We start from the raw sequence: 20626 nt of genomic DNA on the forward strand, positions 1-20626 counted from the left end.
TATTTAAATGTTAAACTAGTAATTAAAACAGAATATTGATTAGAGAAAGTCAGATTAAATTTAATGTTTGTTTTATTTAATAATAAAATCAGAGTAAATATTGGATTTAAAATAACCTATGGTAAAATCATTTATTTCCCAACACGATTAAAAATATTGGCAAAATTGTTTTGTAAAAGCATAGGAAGCTTCATTAGTATTAAAATTATATATCCTGGCATTATTCAGTAATGTTGTAGAACGACATTTATTGTGTTAAAATATGGATTTTAATTGTTTCTATGCTTGACGCTAAAAGTATATGTACGTGGTATTGAGAAGAGCTAAATTTGAATTGTAACTTGTAGAATCGTAGAAAAATTATAAATTTTTTTGCGATTTTATTTTAAATTACCTAATTTCGATTACAAAAAACAATGAAATTAAATATAAAATGGCCTTAAATAGAGATAAATTAGTATAATAATATGTGCGCTAATAAATATTACTAAACATTTAAGAAATTATAAGCTCAGTATCAGGAGATTTTTCTTAGTAATAACAATAAGTTTCTTCATGTGTAATTTCCGTTCCCCTGTCTTTTCCGTTTTTGACTTTATCCATTATCTTTTTAAAATCGTTCATATATTTTAAGTATCAACCCTAAATCTTTATCCAGCTTTTCTTTTCCATTATCGCACATACGTTTAATGTAGTCGTCATCTTATTATTAGTAATTATTTAATATAGTTTGTCCGTTTGACAGTAATAATTAAAGAGATCAATATTTTGATGGACGGTAATTGATACTAATATTTTTTTGATATTTCGTCGGTTACGTATATTTTTAAAAGCTATTAAGGAAAATAATATCGTAAATTGTAATTAATATTGTATATGTATAATAATATATCTCCATTATCACATAAACTATCTACATTTTTTTGTCTTAAACCTTATATTTAATGTATTGCATATATACAACTGAATAAATGCCTATGCTTGTCGCTCGGCCAGCAACTTGTGACAAAAAAGAAAAAAGGAACATTCTACTAAAATAAAAACCTGTGTACCTACTTGTAGATATAGAAAACTCATGAGCAGGATAAAAAAATCTTCGCGATCCGTAGTAAGTCGAAGCAATAGCAAAAATAATTGAAAAATGTGAAGGATATAAAACTTTAAATATAAATGTATTCGATATTGTGCATTATGCAAAAACGCAGTTATACAGAAAAAAAGAAAAATTGAGTCATTTGAACCGTCTAATGAAGAAATAAAAATACATTTTATTAATTAACATTTTTTTTTAATTTGCATTTATATAAATCTTGCATGAAAAATAAAAAAAAAAGAGAAATATTGCAAGTATTCTAGGCCGTCAAAAATGGCCTGGATTAGAAATTTAAGAAGTGGTTTAGTTGCATCCTAAACGAAGTGTTTAGACTAGCTGCAAAGAAATCTAGTTAATAACCCATCTAAGATAACCCATAAGGAAGAAGAAGATAAAAATGTGTTGACTGTTTAAATATTATTACACTACCCAATTAATAATTAAATATTTGTGCTTGTTGCAGTTTTATCCAAGATAGTACTTTTCTGTCGGGTCCGTAATAACCATAATTTTTTGATATATAATTAGTTAATCAATGTTATCATTTATTTAGTTTTTGTAAGTTTAATAAGTGGTTGGAAAAAATACAACCCTTTTACAGTGCTACGATTTCAGTATCAATGTATATGTTACGGTAAGAGTAGATACTCTGGTAGTTGTATACAATTACCGGTAATTGTATAAAATTACCAGAGCCAACGGTAATTTTCCTACTTTTATCGGTAATTGTATACACTTCTCAGAGGATCTTGTTAAAAGTAAGAATTGCAAATAACAACTATGGATACACAATAGCAATGCCCTTGTTTACCTCGTGCGTAATCAGTCTTTAGTCTGCAGTATTGATTAAGACATCAAAAGTATTTATACCCTGATTTGGCATGCGCTTCATGATTTTAATAAACAATAATGTTAGATACCTATCTTTGAAGTGATTTTTACCGAAATAACATTTTAGGTTAACCTAACTACATACAGAATTGTACATTATATTATAGTTTAAAGTTTATTGTAAGTGTATTAAAGTGTATTAAAATTTAATAAATAAAGTACGTGTAAGTAAATCGAAAACTTGTGGTAAAATACCGGATGACAACAAGCGGTTGAAAAAGTATGATGTCATGAATATTGGGGAAACTGTAAAACTGAGTTGCCTCTTAAGTAAAGATGAACATAATGTTTTATTGTATGTTCCAATGAAAGAACTCTTTAAATCGATAGATGGAGCACATAAATTAATTGGGTATGGAAGTTGAACAAGAATGTTCAAATAAACACAGGTACAAGAACATAACTGAAGAAATCATAACGAGTCATTCGAATCTGTATGAAAATTGCCAGAAAAAATCTGTAGTGAAACCTATACTGTTAAAAAAATGAATAATAGATGTTAAATAGATCTAATAGATATGCATGCCCAAGCAAATACTGAATTCAAATTATTTTTTGTTTACCAGTATTATTTTAAAAATTGTTTCGGAAAATATTTTGTGCTTTTAGAGCTCGAAGATTTCTTTAAGGCAACAACGGACGAGAATTCTCCAACAGAATTATAAAAGAACTGTTTATCATATGAAAAGATTTAAAGAACACGGTAAGCCAAGACACAGTCAGTTACAAGGATCTGTTTAACGTGTGAATCCAGACATCAAAAATTTGTAAGTTCCTGGTTGAAAAGCAACCAAACAAACAAGTGGTCAGAGTTGGAAAGCAACCAAACAAAATTACCATTCTGCCATCAAGTGCAATATGTATAAAGCTATATTTTGGTTTCGTACCATAATTGGTTGAAAAACTTCATCACCGCCAAAAGACGCTCTGGAAAATATTTTGACTAAAGAAGATTTGGAAGCGTTAGTGGAACAAGTAGAAGATACACAGTCAAGTCCTGATTCTAAAGAATGTGAAGAAGCAGAAGTGGATAAACCAAATATGCTTCTAATAAAATAAAAACCAGAATAACCTGAGCAATCATAAGTAAATGAATCTAATGCGATTCTAGAAGAACTATCTTCTAATTAAATTTCAGAGAGGCAAGTTTCTGTTGCAAATAAACAGACACGTGCAAAGAAATGTCTAGACAAAGAAAATCCCTAAAACATCAAACTTGAAACTTCCCTCTAGTAATATCCTTGATAGGGCAAAAGTAAGAGTGCCAGATGTTGACAGGGCATGAAGAGAGTAAACATTTTTTGGCTATAGTTATGAGTGTTCAAAATGAATTATACGAATTTTATTTCTCTAGACATAATTCCAAAACTAAACATTTCATCGTGCAAATATGTTAGAAAAACGTGTCTGTTGGGTGGGCATGGCTATCAGCGATGTGCTAACAAAAGTAAATGTAAAACCGATAAGTGTAAAATAAAAAAAAACTGAAAGTTGTGTAATTTCAAGTGCCATGAGAGTTTGTTATGTCAGAACAAATAGTAAGTAAGTAAAGTAGTAGTGTTAATTTAGGCAAAAAACTGAATTCGGGTTAAACAAAATGTCTCTTGTTTTTAATATAGTTCAATAAAAATCCCACTTCACGAATAGCTGTTGAAATTTATTGTTTTTATTTCATCATTTTATACTTTTACCGTCTTTGGTAATTAAATACAACCGGTAAAAGTAGATAATTGAAAATAATTTCCTACATATACCGTTGACTTTGGAAATTGCATACAATTAGCGGTAATTGTATACAATTATACAATTACCAAATATGTACTCTTACCAGCTCAAGACGCTGACCGCCCAGGTGTTTCTTCAAGTGCTGGAACAAATGGTAGTTGCTGGGCGCCAGATCAGGGCTGTATGGAGGATGATCTAGAGTTTCCCATTTAAATGATTTGATGAGATCTTTGGTCTGATTAGCCACATGTGGACGGGCATTGTCATGCAGCAAAAACGATACCCTTACTCAACTTGCCACGTCTTTTGTTCTGGATTGCACGACGCAGATTTTTCAATGTCTCACAATAAGACGCTGCATTGATTGTCTCATTACGAGGCAGAAACTCCACTAGCAATACTCCTTTTCTGTTTCTTTTGGGTGATGATGAATATCGCCATTCCATGGGTTGTTGTTTTGATTCTGGTGTGACGTAGGCCACCCACGTTTCGTCACCAGTAACAATTTGGTCTAAAAAATCTTCACCTTCACTGTGGTACCGCTCAAGGAAAGTCAATGCACTGCCTAAACGTTGGGATTTGTGCAAATCCGTCAACATTTTTGGAACCCAACGTGAACACAATTTCTGGTAATTCAAGTTCTCGGTAACAATGCGATACAAAACACTACGAGAATACTGAGGAAAGCAGTCGGAAAATGATGAAATTGTAAAGCGTCTGTTTTCTCTCACCTTTTCGTCCACTTTCTGCACCAAATTTTCATTAACGACCGAAGGACGCCCACTCCGTTTTTCATCATGCACATTTGTGCGGCCATCTTTAAATGCTCTTACCCATTCCCTTACCATTCCATCACTCATAATGTTTTGTCCGTAAACTTCAACGATCTCACGATGAATATCGATCGGTTTTACGCCTTTAGCACTAAGAAATCATATAACAGCCCGTACTTCACAATCAGCGTGACTCACGATTGTTGGAGGCATCTTAAACACTGGAGTAAACAAGTATACATGAAGAATCAGACTGTAATGGCGTCAGTGCGTAGATAAGAGATGTAGGTAACCAGCGCTCATGCGCGGAACGCCGACCGTAGCGCTGCGGCGGCGGAATCGCCAAACAGTACTTACTTAAAAAACATGCCTCGTGGTTTCCTTAATAATTATTTTTATAAGTATATTAAGTTTTTATAGTTCGTTTAATGTATGATCTTAAATAACGTCGGCAAAGTCTTAAAAAAAATAAATCTTTTATGTTAACTATTTCTGCAGCTTAACAAGCGAAATCTGCATTCGTTTGTTGAAACAATAAATTCGATTTTGAAAATAATATGCGATTGTAGGACTGTTGAGTATTCACATAGCCTAACCAAATATTCATAATTTTTTTTTAACTTTTTCTACTTTGGTGGTTTGGCTGTAAATATATTAAAAATATGAGCAATATCTATCATAACCGATCCAGGTGGAAGACATAAAATAAGTTGACTGATATCCCATTTACAAAAATTTCAGCACACAGCATATTGTTATTTATACCTTTTACAAAAGGTTTATAGCTCGAGAAATATGACGGTCTAAACAGGATAGTACAACGAGTGTATAAAGATCGTTCTATATCATTATTAATAATAATTTCGTTATTATCCTAAAGAGAAACGAATTTACTGTAACCGGCTTTATATTGTTGTATGTTTATATCATACATTACAAAAATTTTAATTAAAAAATTCTTAATAAAAGGTATATTTATTTAAAAGATCCCTTTCGGGCAATATCACAGAAAGTTTTTAGAAATGGCTATTCCATCATCAATGCTAATACTAGGTAAACATGAGTAAAGGCAATAAATATACGGGTAAAACCCTTTAAATGTTGTTAAATTAGTTTTAAATTACATTGTTGCTGATAATACTATAATATGTTAAAGTTTTAAACAGAACTTACTTCATGCAACGTTAGATCAACAAAGTGGGGTTCCTGGTCCTGAGGCGTAGTCTTTATAAAGACTTTTAGGTAGCAACTTATGCTAAATGTTAATAAAGAGATACGCGCCTGTTTATCGATGCTTAAATGTTAGTAAAGAGATACACGCCTGTTTTTTAGATATTAGAAATGCATTCAACAGGCTAGTAATAAACATTTGTGAATATTCGTTAGTCTATATTGGAATCAGAGAGAAGCATAGGTAAGACGAGAATCCAAATGATGAAATAATTAAGAACAAAGGAGTCACACATACCAATTTATATGCAGACGATATTATGTTGTTCAGGACAACATTGACAGATCATCGCTTTAATAAAAAAATTAACTTAATTTATTCGTAAAGATTTATATCTATATCTATCTATATCTAGATCTGTATTTAAACAGATTGTGGATTTTAAAGATATGAAGTAAAAGCCCTTTTCCCAGATGCACTAAAAATTCCTATACTGATTTGAACCAACAGATTTCTAGACTTAAACAGAATTGAATAAATATCGTAGATGCTCGAAAAATATCAGATGTGAGCAATTAAAGGTCACCAAATCTGCTGCAGCATCAAATTGGATAATGTCTGATGCAGTTGAACATAAAAAGATCCGGAAAAATTCAGTCTGTGGTGTATAAAACTTTACAAAACAGCATTAAAACATAAATTTCTTAATAAATATATGTATTGCACCCAGTTTTATAATAAAACAATTAATAAGATAAAAAATGCAAGAAGTCAACAGTCATCGTAATAGAAAGCTTCAAGACGAGTAGTGAAAACGGAGAACAATTTAAATAATCTAATTTTCATTTGTGCAAATATTCATTTACCTTATTTTTTTAGATCGCAATTTTGCGAAAAGACAATTAAAGTAATATACTAATTAGCAATTTATATTCATAAAAATTAGCAGTTATACTGAAAATTATTCTTGTACTAATAATTAACGGTTCTAATATCTACCTGCTTTTGCATCCTCTACGATTAGGGTTGGAAAACAAAGTCATTTGGGAAAACATTTAGAGAAATATGTGATTAGTTTTATCAATTTTGTATATATACAGAGGGGCCGCATGAAAACAAAATAGAGATATTATCAGGAATGACGACATATTTGAAAAGCCCGGTGGAAGTCCATTTTTGATTAAAGAGGAAAATATTTATAGTGGAAGTCAGAATAAGAATCACCTAAATATTTTTAGTGGAAGTGTGGGTAAAATAAAATATCTTATGGAGATTCTTGCAGTTCCCTATACATTAGTCTTTAACTTTTTAACTTCGGTCCAATTATAAAGTTAAATTGTATTATTATGCTTAATTAGTACGCCAATAGTTAAGACAATAATTTCTCTTTTCGCATAGCCTTTCTTTTTTTGTCATATTTGTCACACTTAGTAAATTATACGATAATCACATAAAGAATGTAAAATTAAATAATGTTCTTGTGAATATCAAATGCAAGGATTAACTTGTAGTCTTTGAAAATTAATTACCACGGTTTATTTTATTTCACAAGGTAGATCTTGTTTCTTTACATTTTATGAATAATGTGCTAATCCTAGATAAATCGGCTTCAACATCACCCTTTCATCTTTTTCTAGGATGGCCTAATGTTCTTATACCGTCTGGGCTCTCAAAAGCACTGTCTTTAGCACTCTCTTTTTCTCTGATCTTACCACATGATCTGTCCATCTTATCCGGTTAGATTTTATATGTCTTACGATGTTTTACCATACAGAGCCACCAGTTTGACATTGCGGCGCCTTCTCCACTTTCCGGTCAATTCATCTCTTTGAGGGCTACATATTATTATAAGAACCTTTCTTCCAAATATCAACAGCTTATTTATTTCCTGCTAATGTAAAGTCTATGTTTTACTTCCACGTCACAGTCCTAATTTAGATTGTCTTTTTAGCAGCTTAGATAATAATAATAATGATAGGGAGTATAATACTCTATTCCCCGAAGCTGTCATTGCTGAGACCTTAATTTCTATGTAATCGTCATCTTTGATTACCGCTCCCAGATATTTAAACTCTTTTACTTACTTCGAACTTGTGATCATTAATATTTATGTTCTTTTCAGCGTGTATTTTGTCATTTCTTTATTTATTTGAAGACCCTGACTACCTGTTTCGTCCTCAAGTTCTGAAAATATCTCTTTAACATCTCTTGTAAAATGAGCGACTGCATCCAGATCATAAGCTAAGGACAACAATATTTTTTGATCCTCGATTCTCAAATCACCTTGTCAGCTCAGACAATATTTAACTTATTGCATATTTCAAGGACTTGAACAGCGACGGTGATAATGGGTCTCTTTTTTTAAATCCTGGTGTTATATTAAATGGCATCGATGTTTCGTTTCCTATCGGTACCTGTGCATATGAATATGTCACTCAATTTTGAGTTTGCTCCTCTAATTTTATGAAAAATAAATTTTAAATCTACGAAAATTTAGTGTACGTCTCGGTTGAATTTCCAGTTTTTCTAATATTTGTCAGATCGTAAATATTAAATCTATTATTGATCTTATAGCATGAAAGCCGCATTAGTAGTTGCCTAGACTCTCTTAATAGTAAGCCTCGTTAGCAAGATACTTGATAGCACTTTACATGCTGTACTAATAAGCGATATGCCTGTATAGTTTCTAAAGTGTTCTTTATCTTCTTTTTTATGTGTGGGTATTCCTTATATAACCCTTCCATTTCTTTTCCTAGACATTTTCTTAAAATATAGGTAATGAAAAACGAGAAACTAAAGGGCTTGTAGTTAATGAACATACTCAAGTTGCAGTATTAGGACATGTTCATCTAGATTCCATAATAAGTACGAAGTAAATAGCAGCTGTATCTGGAATCAACCGAACTAGCGTCCAAGCCATTTTGAAGGAGAAAAAATTCCATTCATATAAAATACACTTAGTGCAGGAATTTAATGGGAAGAACCATTATGACCGCCGTTTACAGTTTTGTGAAATAATCAGTGAGTGAGCAGTGACTGACCCATAGTTTTGCTTTAATGTTTTGTCCCTTAATTATTATATCATATTTCTCATAAATGCAACTACAACCTTTACAGTTGCCGTTTTTGGTCTGATTAGAACCCCAGGATTTTGCACGAAGTGCATACACAGCAACCGCAGGAATTAAATGTATGGGCTGGTATTTTTAATGATCGGCCATTTTTTTACCTGCCAATTTGACTGGCCAAATGAGTTTACAATTACTGAAAGACGTGAATAATCCTGTCTTGACTCCTGTGTTGCTCCTCATTATGTTTTATTCCTTTGTCAATATTTAGACCATAATTTTCACGTCAGAATCGAATGGCCTTCTTAGTCACCAGACTTGTCTCCACTGGATTTTTTTTTGTGGGGACAACTAAAGAATAAAATCTGTAGAATAACGCCCGTATTTTTAGAAAATTTATGTCATCGAATTGTTAACGAATGCCTATGACTCACTCCGTAAACACTTTAGAAGGTACGTCTCGAACAAAACATTATCATTTTACGGATACCGGATATCAATAGTTTTACCATTTGGTAAACTAGGAAAGAAGTAACCAGCTAAGAACATTATCATCATCAGCAGTTTTGAGTCAACTGCTGGACATAGGCCTCCCGTAAATAATTCCAATGCATTCTTTCTTGAGCACCCTGAATTCAGTTGTGCTAAATGCGCTTGATGTCATCTGACCACCTTGTTGAGGGACGTCCTCGATTACGATAAGCATCGTGTCTAGGTCCCCATTCCAGAATTTCCTTCGTCCACCTTCCATATTTTAATCTGGCAACATGCCCCGCCCAGTTCCATTTCAATGTTGTAATCCTTAGAACTGCGTTAGTAACACCAGTTTTTCTCCTAATTATTTATTTGATACTCTGTCTCTGAGAGATATATTCAGCATTGACCTTTCCATCGCTCTCTGTGACACTTGTATTTAATTGATTACTTTTCTGGTAAGAGTCAATGTTTCTGCTCCATACGTTAGAACTGGGAGTACACATTGATCAAAGACATTCCTTTTCAAGCACATGGGAATATCTGATCTAAAGACTTTTCTCAGTTTTCCGTAAGCCGCCCATGCCAGTCCTATTCTCCTGTTTAGCTCCGTTGTTTGATTATCTCTTCCTAAATTAATCTCGTGGCTGATATACATCTGTTCAATTTGCGTGCCGTTAGTTGAGATGTTTTTCGCCAGTACTAGGTTGGTCATATACTGTGTTTTGGAGAAATTAATTTTAAGTCCAAATCGTGTACACGAGCTCTGAAGGTCTTGAAAAAGCTGACAGACATGATATACCCGGTCTGCAATAAAGACTATGTCGTCTGCAAATCTCAAGTTGTTCAGAAATTCTCCATTTATGTTGACTTCAATATTCTCCCAATTATTGTTTCTCATAACACTCTGCAACAAAGCGGTGAATAGCTTAGGAGAGATGGTGTCTCCCTGCCTAATACCCCTCTCGAAGGGAAATGTATTTGTGTTGCCATAATAGCAGTTGCGCTATTATATATATATATATATATATATATATATATATATATATATATATATATATATATATATATATATATATATATATATATATATTCCGAAGAAGTACCGAGTTGTGTACCTATGATCAATACTGCACTCTGTAAGAGCTCTTAACATGGAGCTATGCTGGACTGAGTCAAACACTTTCTTATAGTCTACAAATATTAATATCAATGGCTTGTTGTCTTCTGTAACTTTCTTATTAAGGATTTTATTACTTGTAGGTGGTCATTCGTTCCAAAGCCACTCCTAAATCCGGCTTGCTCTAACGGTTGGTGAAAATCCGGCTTAGGTTCCAGTCTGTTAGTAATTATTCCCATAAAGAGCTTATATAAATGAGATAACAAGCTGATAGGTCTGTAGTTTCCAATTTCTGTTACATCTCCTTTTTTGTGCAATATTATCATAATGGCACTATTCCATTTTTCTGGTGTAACTCCTTCAAAGAGGCAGGCATTATAAAGGGTTTTTAAAGCTTTTATGACGCATTATAATTATTCGTATCCTAATTTTAGCATTTTACTTACAATGCCATCTTCTCCAGATGATTTGCCGTTCCTCATACCTTTCTACGCTGATTCGATTTCTTCTCCGGTTATATCTGGAAGTTCCTCTAATCCTTGATTTTGTATGGCTGGGATTTCCACCTCTGGAATGTGAGCATCTCGATGATATAATGTTCTATAGTACTCTGCGATAATTTTTCTAAATTCTTTTTGTTCATATACAGCATGTCCTTGGCTATTTTTTAGCTTATATGTTCCTGGTTCCTGTCTTCAACTTTCGTTTTAGAACTTTAAGGCTTTTATTTTGTTCTATGGTATTAGTTGTTTCTTTAGTGTTAAATTCCTTATGTCTTTCCTAACAGCTTTTGAAATAGTTTTATTTAAATTCCTTAGCTCTGCGATGTTCACTGTGTGCTTATCTTTCATTTCCCTTCTTTTTCGCATTAGGTTCCTTGTGCCTTTTTTAGTATTTCATTTTTCCTTGTTTGCTTAACTTGACAGTTCTTCTGTGCCTTCCCTTGAGCGTCCACCAACCTTTCGTTAAGTTGTTCAATATCGGTTTTATCTTGCACGTCATTCTGAAGCTTTCTGTCTATTTCTTCCTGGTATGCCCTTGTGTTAGTAATCGCAGTAAACGTAATATTTTTGTCATTGTTACCATATTTCTTCGTTCCTTCTTTACGATCAAGACTACCTTCGCTCTAACTATTCTATGGTCACTGTCCGTTGAAAATTGATTTAATACAGTTACGTCTTGAACAGGGTCTTTTTTGTTAGTAAAAATAAAGTCAATTTCGTTCTTGTTCAAGCCATTTGGTGATTGCCAAGTCCACTTTCTTTGGGGGCTTTTTTTAAAATGGGTGTTCATGACATATAGTCTGTGTTGCAAAAGAAATTCTATAAGAGTTTGACCCCTTTCGTTTCTGTCGCCGTATCCGTGATGTTCAAGTACAAACTCCGAATCATCCTGCTTGTAGCCTATTTTTGCATTTAGGTCTGCCATCAATATGGTATAGTTGGTGGTTACCTCTTCTAGCGCAGTATTAACGTCATCGTAGAACCATTCAACTTCTTCATCTGTGTGGGCACTGGTAGGTGCGTATACCTGGGTGATCATTAATCGAATTTTTTTGTTTATTTTGTAGATAAGATAAATAACTCTATCACTTATGCTTTTAATTGTAAGTATATTCTTCGTATGTTTTTTTAATATATCAAATGAATTATTGGAATGAATTAGGGAATGAATGTTCAAAGACTAACATAAAGAGAATTGCAAGTGCTTTCAAACATTATCTTATTTGATTCCCATTGACATTAAAAATATTGGAGTGATTCTTACCCTGACATAGGGGTAAAAGTAAAATATTACTGGAAAATTTGTCTATCTTTAATCAAAAGTTGACCTGTTGCTGGGATTTTCAAAAATGTTGTAGTTTCCGATAATGTCTTTGTTTCGTTTTCGTCCGGTCACCCTGTATATATATATTATATATAAATTTTAAGTAATGTTTTCTCTCATTGATAGGAAGAAGATATATATATGTAATGTTTTCTTAATTTGTAATGTTTATATTTTATTGTTTAATATCCCGTTTTTGAATTTTATAGGTTGCTAATTGCTAATGTATTACATAGTAAAAGTTTAGTAAAATTTATATCATAAAGTTATCACTATTATAGTTGTTTTTATGTTCTATTAAATAAATTTTATATCTATATATTAGACAGATATGAGATCTAAGTTTTATCAATTACTTTGTAATCATTACAAACTTGCAAAATATCTTGGAAATAATTTAAATGTTACCTATGTTTATAAATATTGATATAATGGTTGTTCATAAGAACATTTAAATTATGATTGTTTTTGCTTGCAGGTGCCAATTTACATTTGATCCATTTAAATCTTACTAATAATTTAAATTTAATTAGTTTAATTTAATTTGATCTTAAATTTCGATAATAAAACCAACTTTTCTGATTAGTAAATAAAGTGCTCTTTAGTCATTTAATCTCACAAATACTTTACATGAGTTGTATGAGTATCTACCATTTTGACTTCTGAAAGCGAACTGATGCTCAAAACGTACATTGTGACTCCGACTACCACTGGAGGACCTGAAATTGACCCCGTCAAAAATCGATCGATTCTTTTATATGGTTTTTATAGTTTTTATCTATAACAAAAATTTGGACACAAAATTAGCTTTCTAGAAGGGATAATTAATATATGGCTAGTAATATTATTACAAGAATTAGAAATATTTTTAAGAACTCCAGATTATACCAGATTACAGATAAACCGTATAGTGGTTGCGTCACATCGCTCGATGTCGTTAAATTTCTAATGGAATAATGCCATATGATTAGTAATTTGTTGACTTGTTAAAATTTATTTCGAATACATATTATAAAATTATTTAGATCATACGAAAAAAATATTTCCACACGAATAGAAAACAAAGAAAGTTTATTAAATATTGATAATTGTAAGTAGATACCTCTTACATGAATAAAACAGGTGTGTCAGAATAACAATGGTCCAAGTCCAGTATTTTTTTTATATTTTTGCCTGTTTATTATCTCTAAAACCATTGTTTTCAATGCAACAAACAGCCAAGTCTTGTCTCCAATGGGTTTAACCGTAGACAGAACAAGATTACTTTTGTTGTGAAAATAATTTGTTATAATTCAGGGCAACAGTGAGTCAAGTCCACCTGCGTCTATGAATGCGTTAGTTCAAATGTAATAATATTGTGTTCAGTTGTGAAATTTTATTAGTTAATGTGATATGGATTTAAATGAACAAACCGAACCTGAAAACAAGCAGGCTACCCGAAAGAATTTAAGAAATCCAGAAAAATGGCAGCGTAAATCACGGAAGGCTTTGCGAAACAGTGGCATGACATACAAAACCAGCAGGGGAAAAGTAGTTAAAGGTAAAGTTTTCCTATCTGACTTTGACTGTGGCTGTCGGCGAAAATGTATAGAAACAGTTGATATAAACAAACGGCGTTCATTGTTTAACTCGTTTTGGCATTTAGGAGAATATACCTAGCAAAACACCTACTTGCGTGGCTGTATAATAATTGCAAAAACTGTAAGATCCCGTATACGAAATGGGAACGGTGCTCCCAAAAATCGTTAATATAAATACTTTCTAGATGCAGGTGACGAGAATATTCGATATGTAAAAAACTATTTCTTAAAACCTACTGTGTCAGCTGGAAAAGAGTGGAAAGATTTCTTCCTGTTAAGGAAGAATTCCACAGCGTTATTAACCCTTAACTGGAGAGACCCTATTTTAATACACACAGAGAGACATGGTGTCTGACAGACTACAATGTAGCAGAGGGGATACGAACTAAACTTACAAACTTTTTTAATATATTTAATAGTACTCTAAAAGCTGTTTGTATTTGAAATTGAACACAGTAAAGAAACTCAAAATATTGTCAGAGAATAAAAAAATAACTATGACTTTCTAACAGCTAATCATTTACAGTTCGTGACAGTAACATATTTTAATTTTCATTACAGTAAAAAAATAAATATACATCAAGTAAGTTTTTTATATGAAAGGCACTAACAGGTACTGAATTACGTAAAAATTCACTCGCGTAATTATTTTGATGTTGAAAAAAATGTCCAGCCACTGTAAAAGTTACATACAATTGGTACAAATTGGTTTCGTACACTGAAGACACAGGTTTTCTTCATCGGTCACAAAGATATTTTGTCATACGGTTCTTCTTGCGAATATTTTTAAATAACATATTTTTTGCTTCTCTAGTACTAATGGCTCTTTCTCATCTACTTGGTTATTCTCAGGAATTCTAAAAATACTCGCTATACTAGCACGAATTAGCCGCAGTACATGAAAATTACCCATTTTTCGCTTCATATGACCTTCTACTAATTGTTTTGCTAATATTTTAGCAAAAGCAGATTTTTCTTGAATTTGAGAATTGTTTTTTTAACTTTGGTGCAGTATGTATGCATTTATGCTATCAGATGCTATTTATATGCTATCAGATTCTAAATAAACATCATCTTGTACTTGATCAACATCACTAGCGTTACTGTCTAATTCGTCAAACCACTTCAAAGCTGTATCTTCAAAATCAGCATCGGTAAAACGGATTTTTTTTGATAGACCGGCCATGATTGTAACAAATACGCGACGTTTTCAATGAAACAAAATGTAACCTCAACCGAGACTAACTAAAACTGATTTTCGGTTATAACTTTTCCAAATATGCGTATTTCTTTACCTAAGTCGGGTCACTAATAGTCAACGAATAATATAAAAAATAGATGAAGTGATGTGGCGATGGGCGGAGTTATTTGTACACGGTGTTCAAAATTCTTTATGCTGTAGTCTGTTAGACGGCACGTTTCCAGTTAAGGGTTAAGGCAAGGGGAAAAGCCCCAGCTAAAAATAAAATAAACGATGCTGATGTACGAGCCCACCTCGCATCTTTTGCAGCATTCTCGAGTCATTATTCTCGTACACACCACCCCAACCGTAAATATTTGAACAGTGAACTGATAATTAAGAAGATGTACGACTTATACGTAGAAAAGTGTGCATTAGAAAACAAGTCACCTGTTAAACAAAATTATAACTATCACGTTTTTAATACCAAATTCAATTTACACTTTAAACCTCCGAGCAAAGACACTTGCAGTAAGTGTGACTCTTGGTCTATGAAACTGATGGTGGAGAGTCATGAAACCAAGAAAGCTGAAATTGAAACTGCCATGAAATTGCATCTTACCAAAGCTGAAACAATGAGAAGTTATCTACAGAAGGAAGTCAATAAAACTTTAACGCTGCGGTACTCGTTGAGTACCGATTATACTACTTGACATTCGATTTTCAAAAAGCTCTGCCTTTTCCTAAGTTGACCACTTCAATAGCTTACTATAAACGCAATATGTATGCTTGCAACTGCGGTGTTCATCCTATAAATGTAGGCTAACCTGTAATGTGTGATTGGGATGAAACAGAGGGTGGAAGAGGGTCCCAAGACATAGCTTCAGTTCTCGAAATGCATGATGATGAAATGGCTGTGCAACAAATAGATCTACGTTTTATGATTTCAGGTCATTCTTACCTTCCGAATGACGCAGCCTTTGGGATAGTAGAAAGGTTTAGCAAAAATAAACTCATATACGGACTAAAGATTGGATCAAAATTGTAGAAGGTGCCAAAAAGAAAGGAAATCCTTATAAAGTGGTACATTTAAAACATGAGAATTTCATTTCTACAGAAAACGTTAAAGCAACCATTACAAATAGAAAAGTGGATGTGGAAAAAAATTCCATTAATTGGCTTAAAATTCAGAAAATTTAATTTAAAAGGGGATATCCATTTTCAATCTTTTTAAGTAAGTCAGTTAGTAATTTTGGGGAATATAGAGAAGTTTCGCTAACCAAGAAAACAACTGGCAGGAATTTAAAATCTCTGATCACAGTGAATCGTAGACCATTATACAACCAACGGCGTCCTGTTACATTAGCCAAAAAAAAAGGGACATGAAATCGTTACTCCCTTTTATTCCGCCAATATATTACCCATATTATAAGAATCTACCAATATTAGCTGTTACTAATACCAGATCATTACACCAGGAAAAATTACTGGAGTTCAATGAAGAATCTGGAGACGAATACCAATATGAAGATTAGAAGTGTGTTTTATCATGTTTTTGGAACATTTTGTTATTTTTTGATCATGTAAGCATTTTTTACGTTTTGTTTAATTTGTGTAAATTAAAAGACTTAATCAAGTGTTGTTTACACTTTAATTTTTCTTACTTAAAGGTTACACTGAAAATTGCGACAACTAATTCAGTGCAACAGTGGGTCAAGTCCAACTTTTTTTTCAAACAATAGTGTTTTATTTAACATTGCTAAATTTGTGTTTCAAAATTAAATAAAACAAATAAACAACATTTAAAAAAATATATCAAGATTATAATAAAAAAAACCTGTACTAGAATTTACTATATGTAAGAATTAAAAACACTTACTTTCTCACACTGTCTAAAACTGGACTTGGACCATTTTTGTTCTGACACACCCATATATGAATACCTTTATTTAGTTTTGCTTAATTTTCTTGTATTTTTATCATATTAGCTTTGTTTTAAATCCTTTTGAAAAGTGAACAATAATATTTGCTGCTTTTTCATTATAAAATAATTCGTGTGTTACGAGAAAAATAAGAGAAAGTAATATTGGGTCCAAATTTTCATTCATAAGATTAAATATATCAGTTTACATTATATGATTATTTTGTGAGGGTAATTCAAAAAATTTATTTCACTTTTAAAAACAATTGGGTTATAGTTATTTTATGTTTTGCTACATAATTTTAAAAAATCCCCATCTTGTGATATAGCAGCCTCTTAAAAAATATTACTTTGGACAAAAAAAATATGTTGCCCCAAACAACTTACCAGATTTAATAATAGTTTTCACAACTTTGTTTTTTAATCAGTTAGACGAAATCTCTTCTATACAATTCTCTCTCTATACTTACACATACACATAAAATTAGATCAGTAGAAAGAAAGTCAACCCTTATCAGCAATCAAGTTAGGTATCCTGATTTATTTTAATTATTTATACTTGGTGAGTCACCTTGGACGCGACAATTTATTATGGTTAAGCAGCCAAAATTTAAATTTTTTTTTATTATACATATTATATATTATACAGGTTGGCTCAAAAAGACTAGCATATCGAACATGTTTCTTCCCACAGAACTTTATTGCATTTTTTGATTGCGCATCTTTAACTAATTGAACTTTACTATACGTTTTCTATATCTAAATATTGTGTTAAAATGGATATTTTGATTTTTTGTAAAGTAGAACTCCGAAGGGGAAAACTATAATTTCCTCAACCAATAAATTAGATTAAATTATAGTTATAAATCTTAAATTACGGAATACAACAAATGTGTATTTTATTGTCTAATTTAATAAAATTATATACTTTACAGTGAGGAGCAAAACTACGAAATAAATTACGTTTTCCTAAAATAATCGATTTTGGAGTCAAATCCTGAAACAACTCAATTTTTATTTTTAAACTACGATTTTTTGGCATATATAGAACAGAATAGAATAGAATATTCTTTATTAATCCAATAAGATTACATTGTGATATAGGACAAATCATCTAGTTAGATAAAACATAATCAATAAGATATAGATTAATATAAAAAAGATATGCGATATAGAGCGTCTCTGAACCCGTCGGTCCTCATTCCCTGTAGTCTTTTATTAAGTCAAAATAATTATTTAAGTTGTAAACGTGTAATTGAATCAAGCATGATTTTAATTTATTTTTGAATTTTTGAATATTATTTTCATTTCTTATATTAAGTGGCAAACAATTGTAAAATTTAGAGCCTGCAAAATCAGGACTAGTCTCAAAAAGAGTTGTGGAGTGTTTACACACGCTTATCAACCTCCCATCGGATATGTGAGCGTCCTCTGCCTCTACGTCCTTCTACGTTTCCGCATACAATTAGTCTTTCTAAGTTGTCATTGTCTCTTCTCGCAATGTGGCCAAAAAACTTTAAAACATTTGCAAGACACTGAGAGGAGAGTCTGGTCTGAATGTTTTGCTCTTCGAGAATCGACTGATTGGATCTGTGCTCCGTCCACGAGACACGTAGCATTCGTCTCCAGCACCACATTTCGAATGCGTCAATCCTTTTCCTATCCTCTGATTTTATTGTCCATGTTTCGGCACCGTAACTGAAGATTGAAAAAATGAGTGTCCGTACCAGTCTTATTTTGAGTTTTTTGGATAAAGAGCAGTCCTTCCATATTTTTGACAGTCGACTCATCGCGTTCTTGGCCATCCCTATTCTTCTGCGAATTTCCGTATGGGAGGAGGCTGCATTGCTTAAGGAATATCCTAGATACGTGAACTCGTCTGCTTTCTCGAATTGATTTAGGGCGCTTGTTGTTTGGAGGATATTCGCGTGGTCCACAATCATGATTTTTGTTTTCTGATTATTAATCTTGAGCCCACACTTGTTGCTTTCGGTTTCTACTCTCTTTATCAGTCTCGACATCTCCTCTTCAAATGTTGCTATCAGTGTTGTATCGTCTGTGAATCTTAAGTTTGAGATCTTTTTTCCTGCAATGGAGATGCCGCCTCTCCATCCATCGAGTGTGTTCCTCATTATGTATTCTCCATATAAATTGAACAGGTCTGGAGATAGTATGCACCCTTGTCGTACACCTCTGCTGGTTTTGAAGGTATCAGATTGCTGGTTTTTAATTCTTATTTTAACTGAGTTATCTTCGTATAAGTTGGCCTATCCGATGGTCAGATCAAGTACAGAAAGCCACTGGAGAGACGTTTTCCGAGTCCATGAGAGCAGCCCAAAATCGCAAGAGATGGAGAGAATTGACAGCTCGCATTTTAGGAAATCACGATCCTCAGCAATGAGGAAACGACAAGAGAGAGAGATCAACCTCCCGTGTTTTTTCGGGTAATTATGAAAGTCAGAGTTGAGGGTAAAATTTTGAAATTTAGTTTTGAAGTGAATAATACACTTATAAATATATAAGGAAATTCAACAGTCTGTGTTCAATAAAATATTTACGACATGATTGTCTATTATCAATATCTGTCTTTGTAGTCTACTCCTCCTGGTTAAAAAGCAAACCATAGTATAAAAAACGAAAGATAAGTTCTCATATTAGGTACACAAATAAAGAGATTTAAAAAAATTTAGTTTTTAAAAATCAAGTTAATTATCAAGTTAGTTATCAATTAAAATTTTACATCCGTCGATTATAAACTTTAAAAAATTTAAAAAATATAATTAGATTGGAAATTCGTGACATAACTTCAGAAATGATTAATCTGCAATTTGCTTGCGTTCAAGCAAATTGTCCTCCTTGGTTTAATTACTGCTATTAGGCAGGTTGGAAGCAATTTAAACTTTTAATTTAAACCAAAAACAAATTTTGATTTAGTCAAATAAACATTGTTTTTCTGTTTTCTATCAGCAGTAAAATGTGTTTTGTGTTAAATAAATTACATACGTAATTCAAAAGTTTAAGTTTTTTTTGCCACCCTTTATAAATAATTATCCCTTTATAATAATTATAAATGACCTCTATCCTCATTAAAAAAAAATTATAGATTACGTCATCACGTCTAGATATATAACGTTGCTATTATGATATATATGACAAAAATGCTAAATTTAGAAATAAATATCGACCTGTTTCAGGATTTGTCTCCAAAATCACACATTCTCGAAAAAATAATTTAATCCATAATATTATCATTCACAATATATATTTGAATATGTATCTAATAAATATGAATTGTATCCCGAATAAAGTATAAGCCTCCTAGTGGCGGAATAAGGGCAAAAATACATTGGCTTATAGTTTTTACAGTGTAGATCCTAGCCTATACAAAAATTTTTAAGCGGGTGTGAGGTAAAACTGTACTTTGGTTGTGTGTTAGCTAACTCGTATAGGACATATTGCTGATAGAAAAGGTATTGAGGCATCACACGTACGAAAATCTTTTCAGATCATAATAACTAAAAGATCTTCTCCAATCTAATAAAAAGTATACTGAAATGATGGTACCTATCTCCTTATTAAAATTGGTGTGGAGTGAGGACTTATTCATTGTTATTCCGTAAGATAAAAATATAAGTTTGATACGTCATGGTTTTGTAAGCCAGACTGTATATTATATAATAAATTTTAAATGCAGCCTTCCTTAACCTACGTTTCTGCATATTGTTCTGAAGCTATTTTCTTGTGGCATTTTAAATTAATTACTATTTAAATGGGAATAAGCCACAATTAATGGTTAAAATACA

The 20626-nt window shown here is 32.1% G+C and overlaps 1 protein-coding gene across 3 annotated transcripts in view; it reads right to left on the bottom strand.

Annotated features, from left to right (window-relative positions):
• The window catches only part of Rdl (Resistant to dieldrin), a 330014-nt gene that overhangs the window by 212228 nt on the left and 97160 nt on the right, over nt 1-20626 (bottom strand). For 2 of the 3 annotated variants that reach the window (XM_072538616.1, XM_072538614.1), the window contains exon 3: nt 12794-12861. The exons of the other annotated variant lie outside the window; for it this stretch is intronic. In XM_072538616.1, the coding sequence (XP_072394717.1) occupies nt 12794-12861 (68 nt within the window). The remainder of the gene's footprint in view (nt 1-12793; nt 12862-20626) is intronic. 3 annotated transcript variants of the gene reach the window in all.

Source organism: Diabrotica undecimpunctata, chromosome 7, assembly GCF_040954645.1.
Source record: "Diabrotica undecimpunctata isolate CICGRU chromosome 7, icDiaUnde3, whole genome shotgun sequence".
Taxonomy (NCBI): Eukaryota; Metazoa; Arthropoda; class Insecta; order Coleoptera; family Chrysomelidae; genus Diabrotica; species Diabrotica undecimpunctata.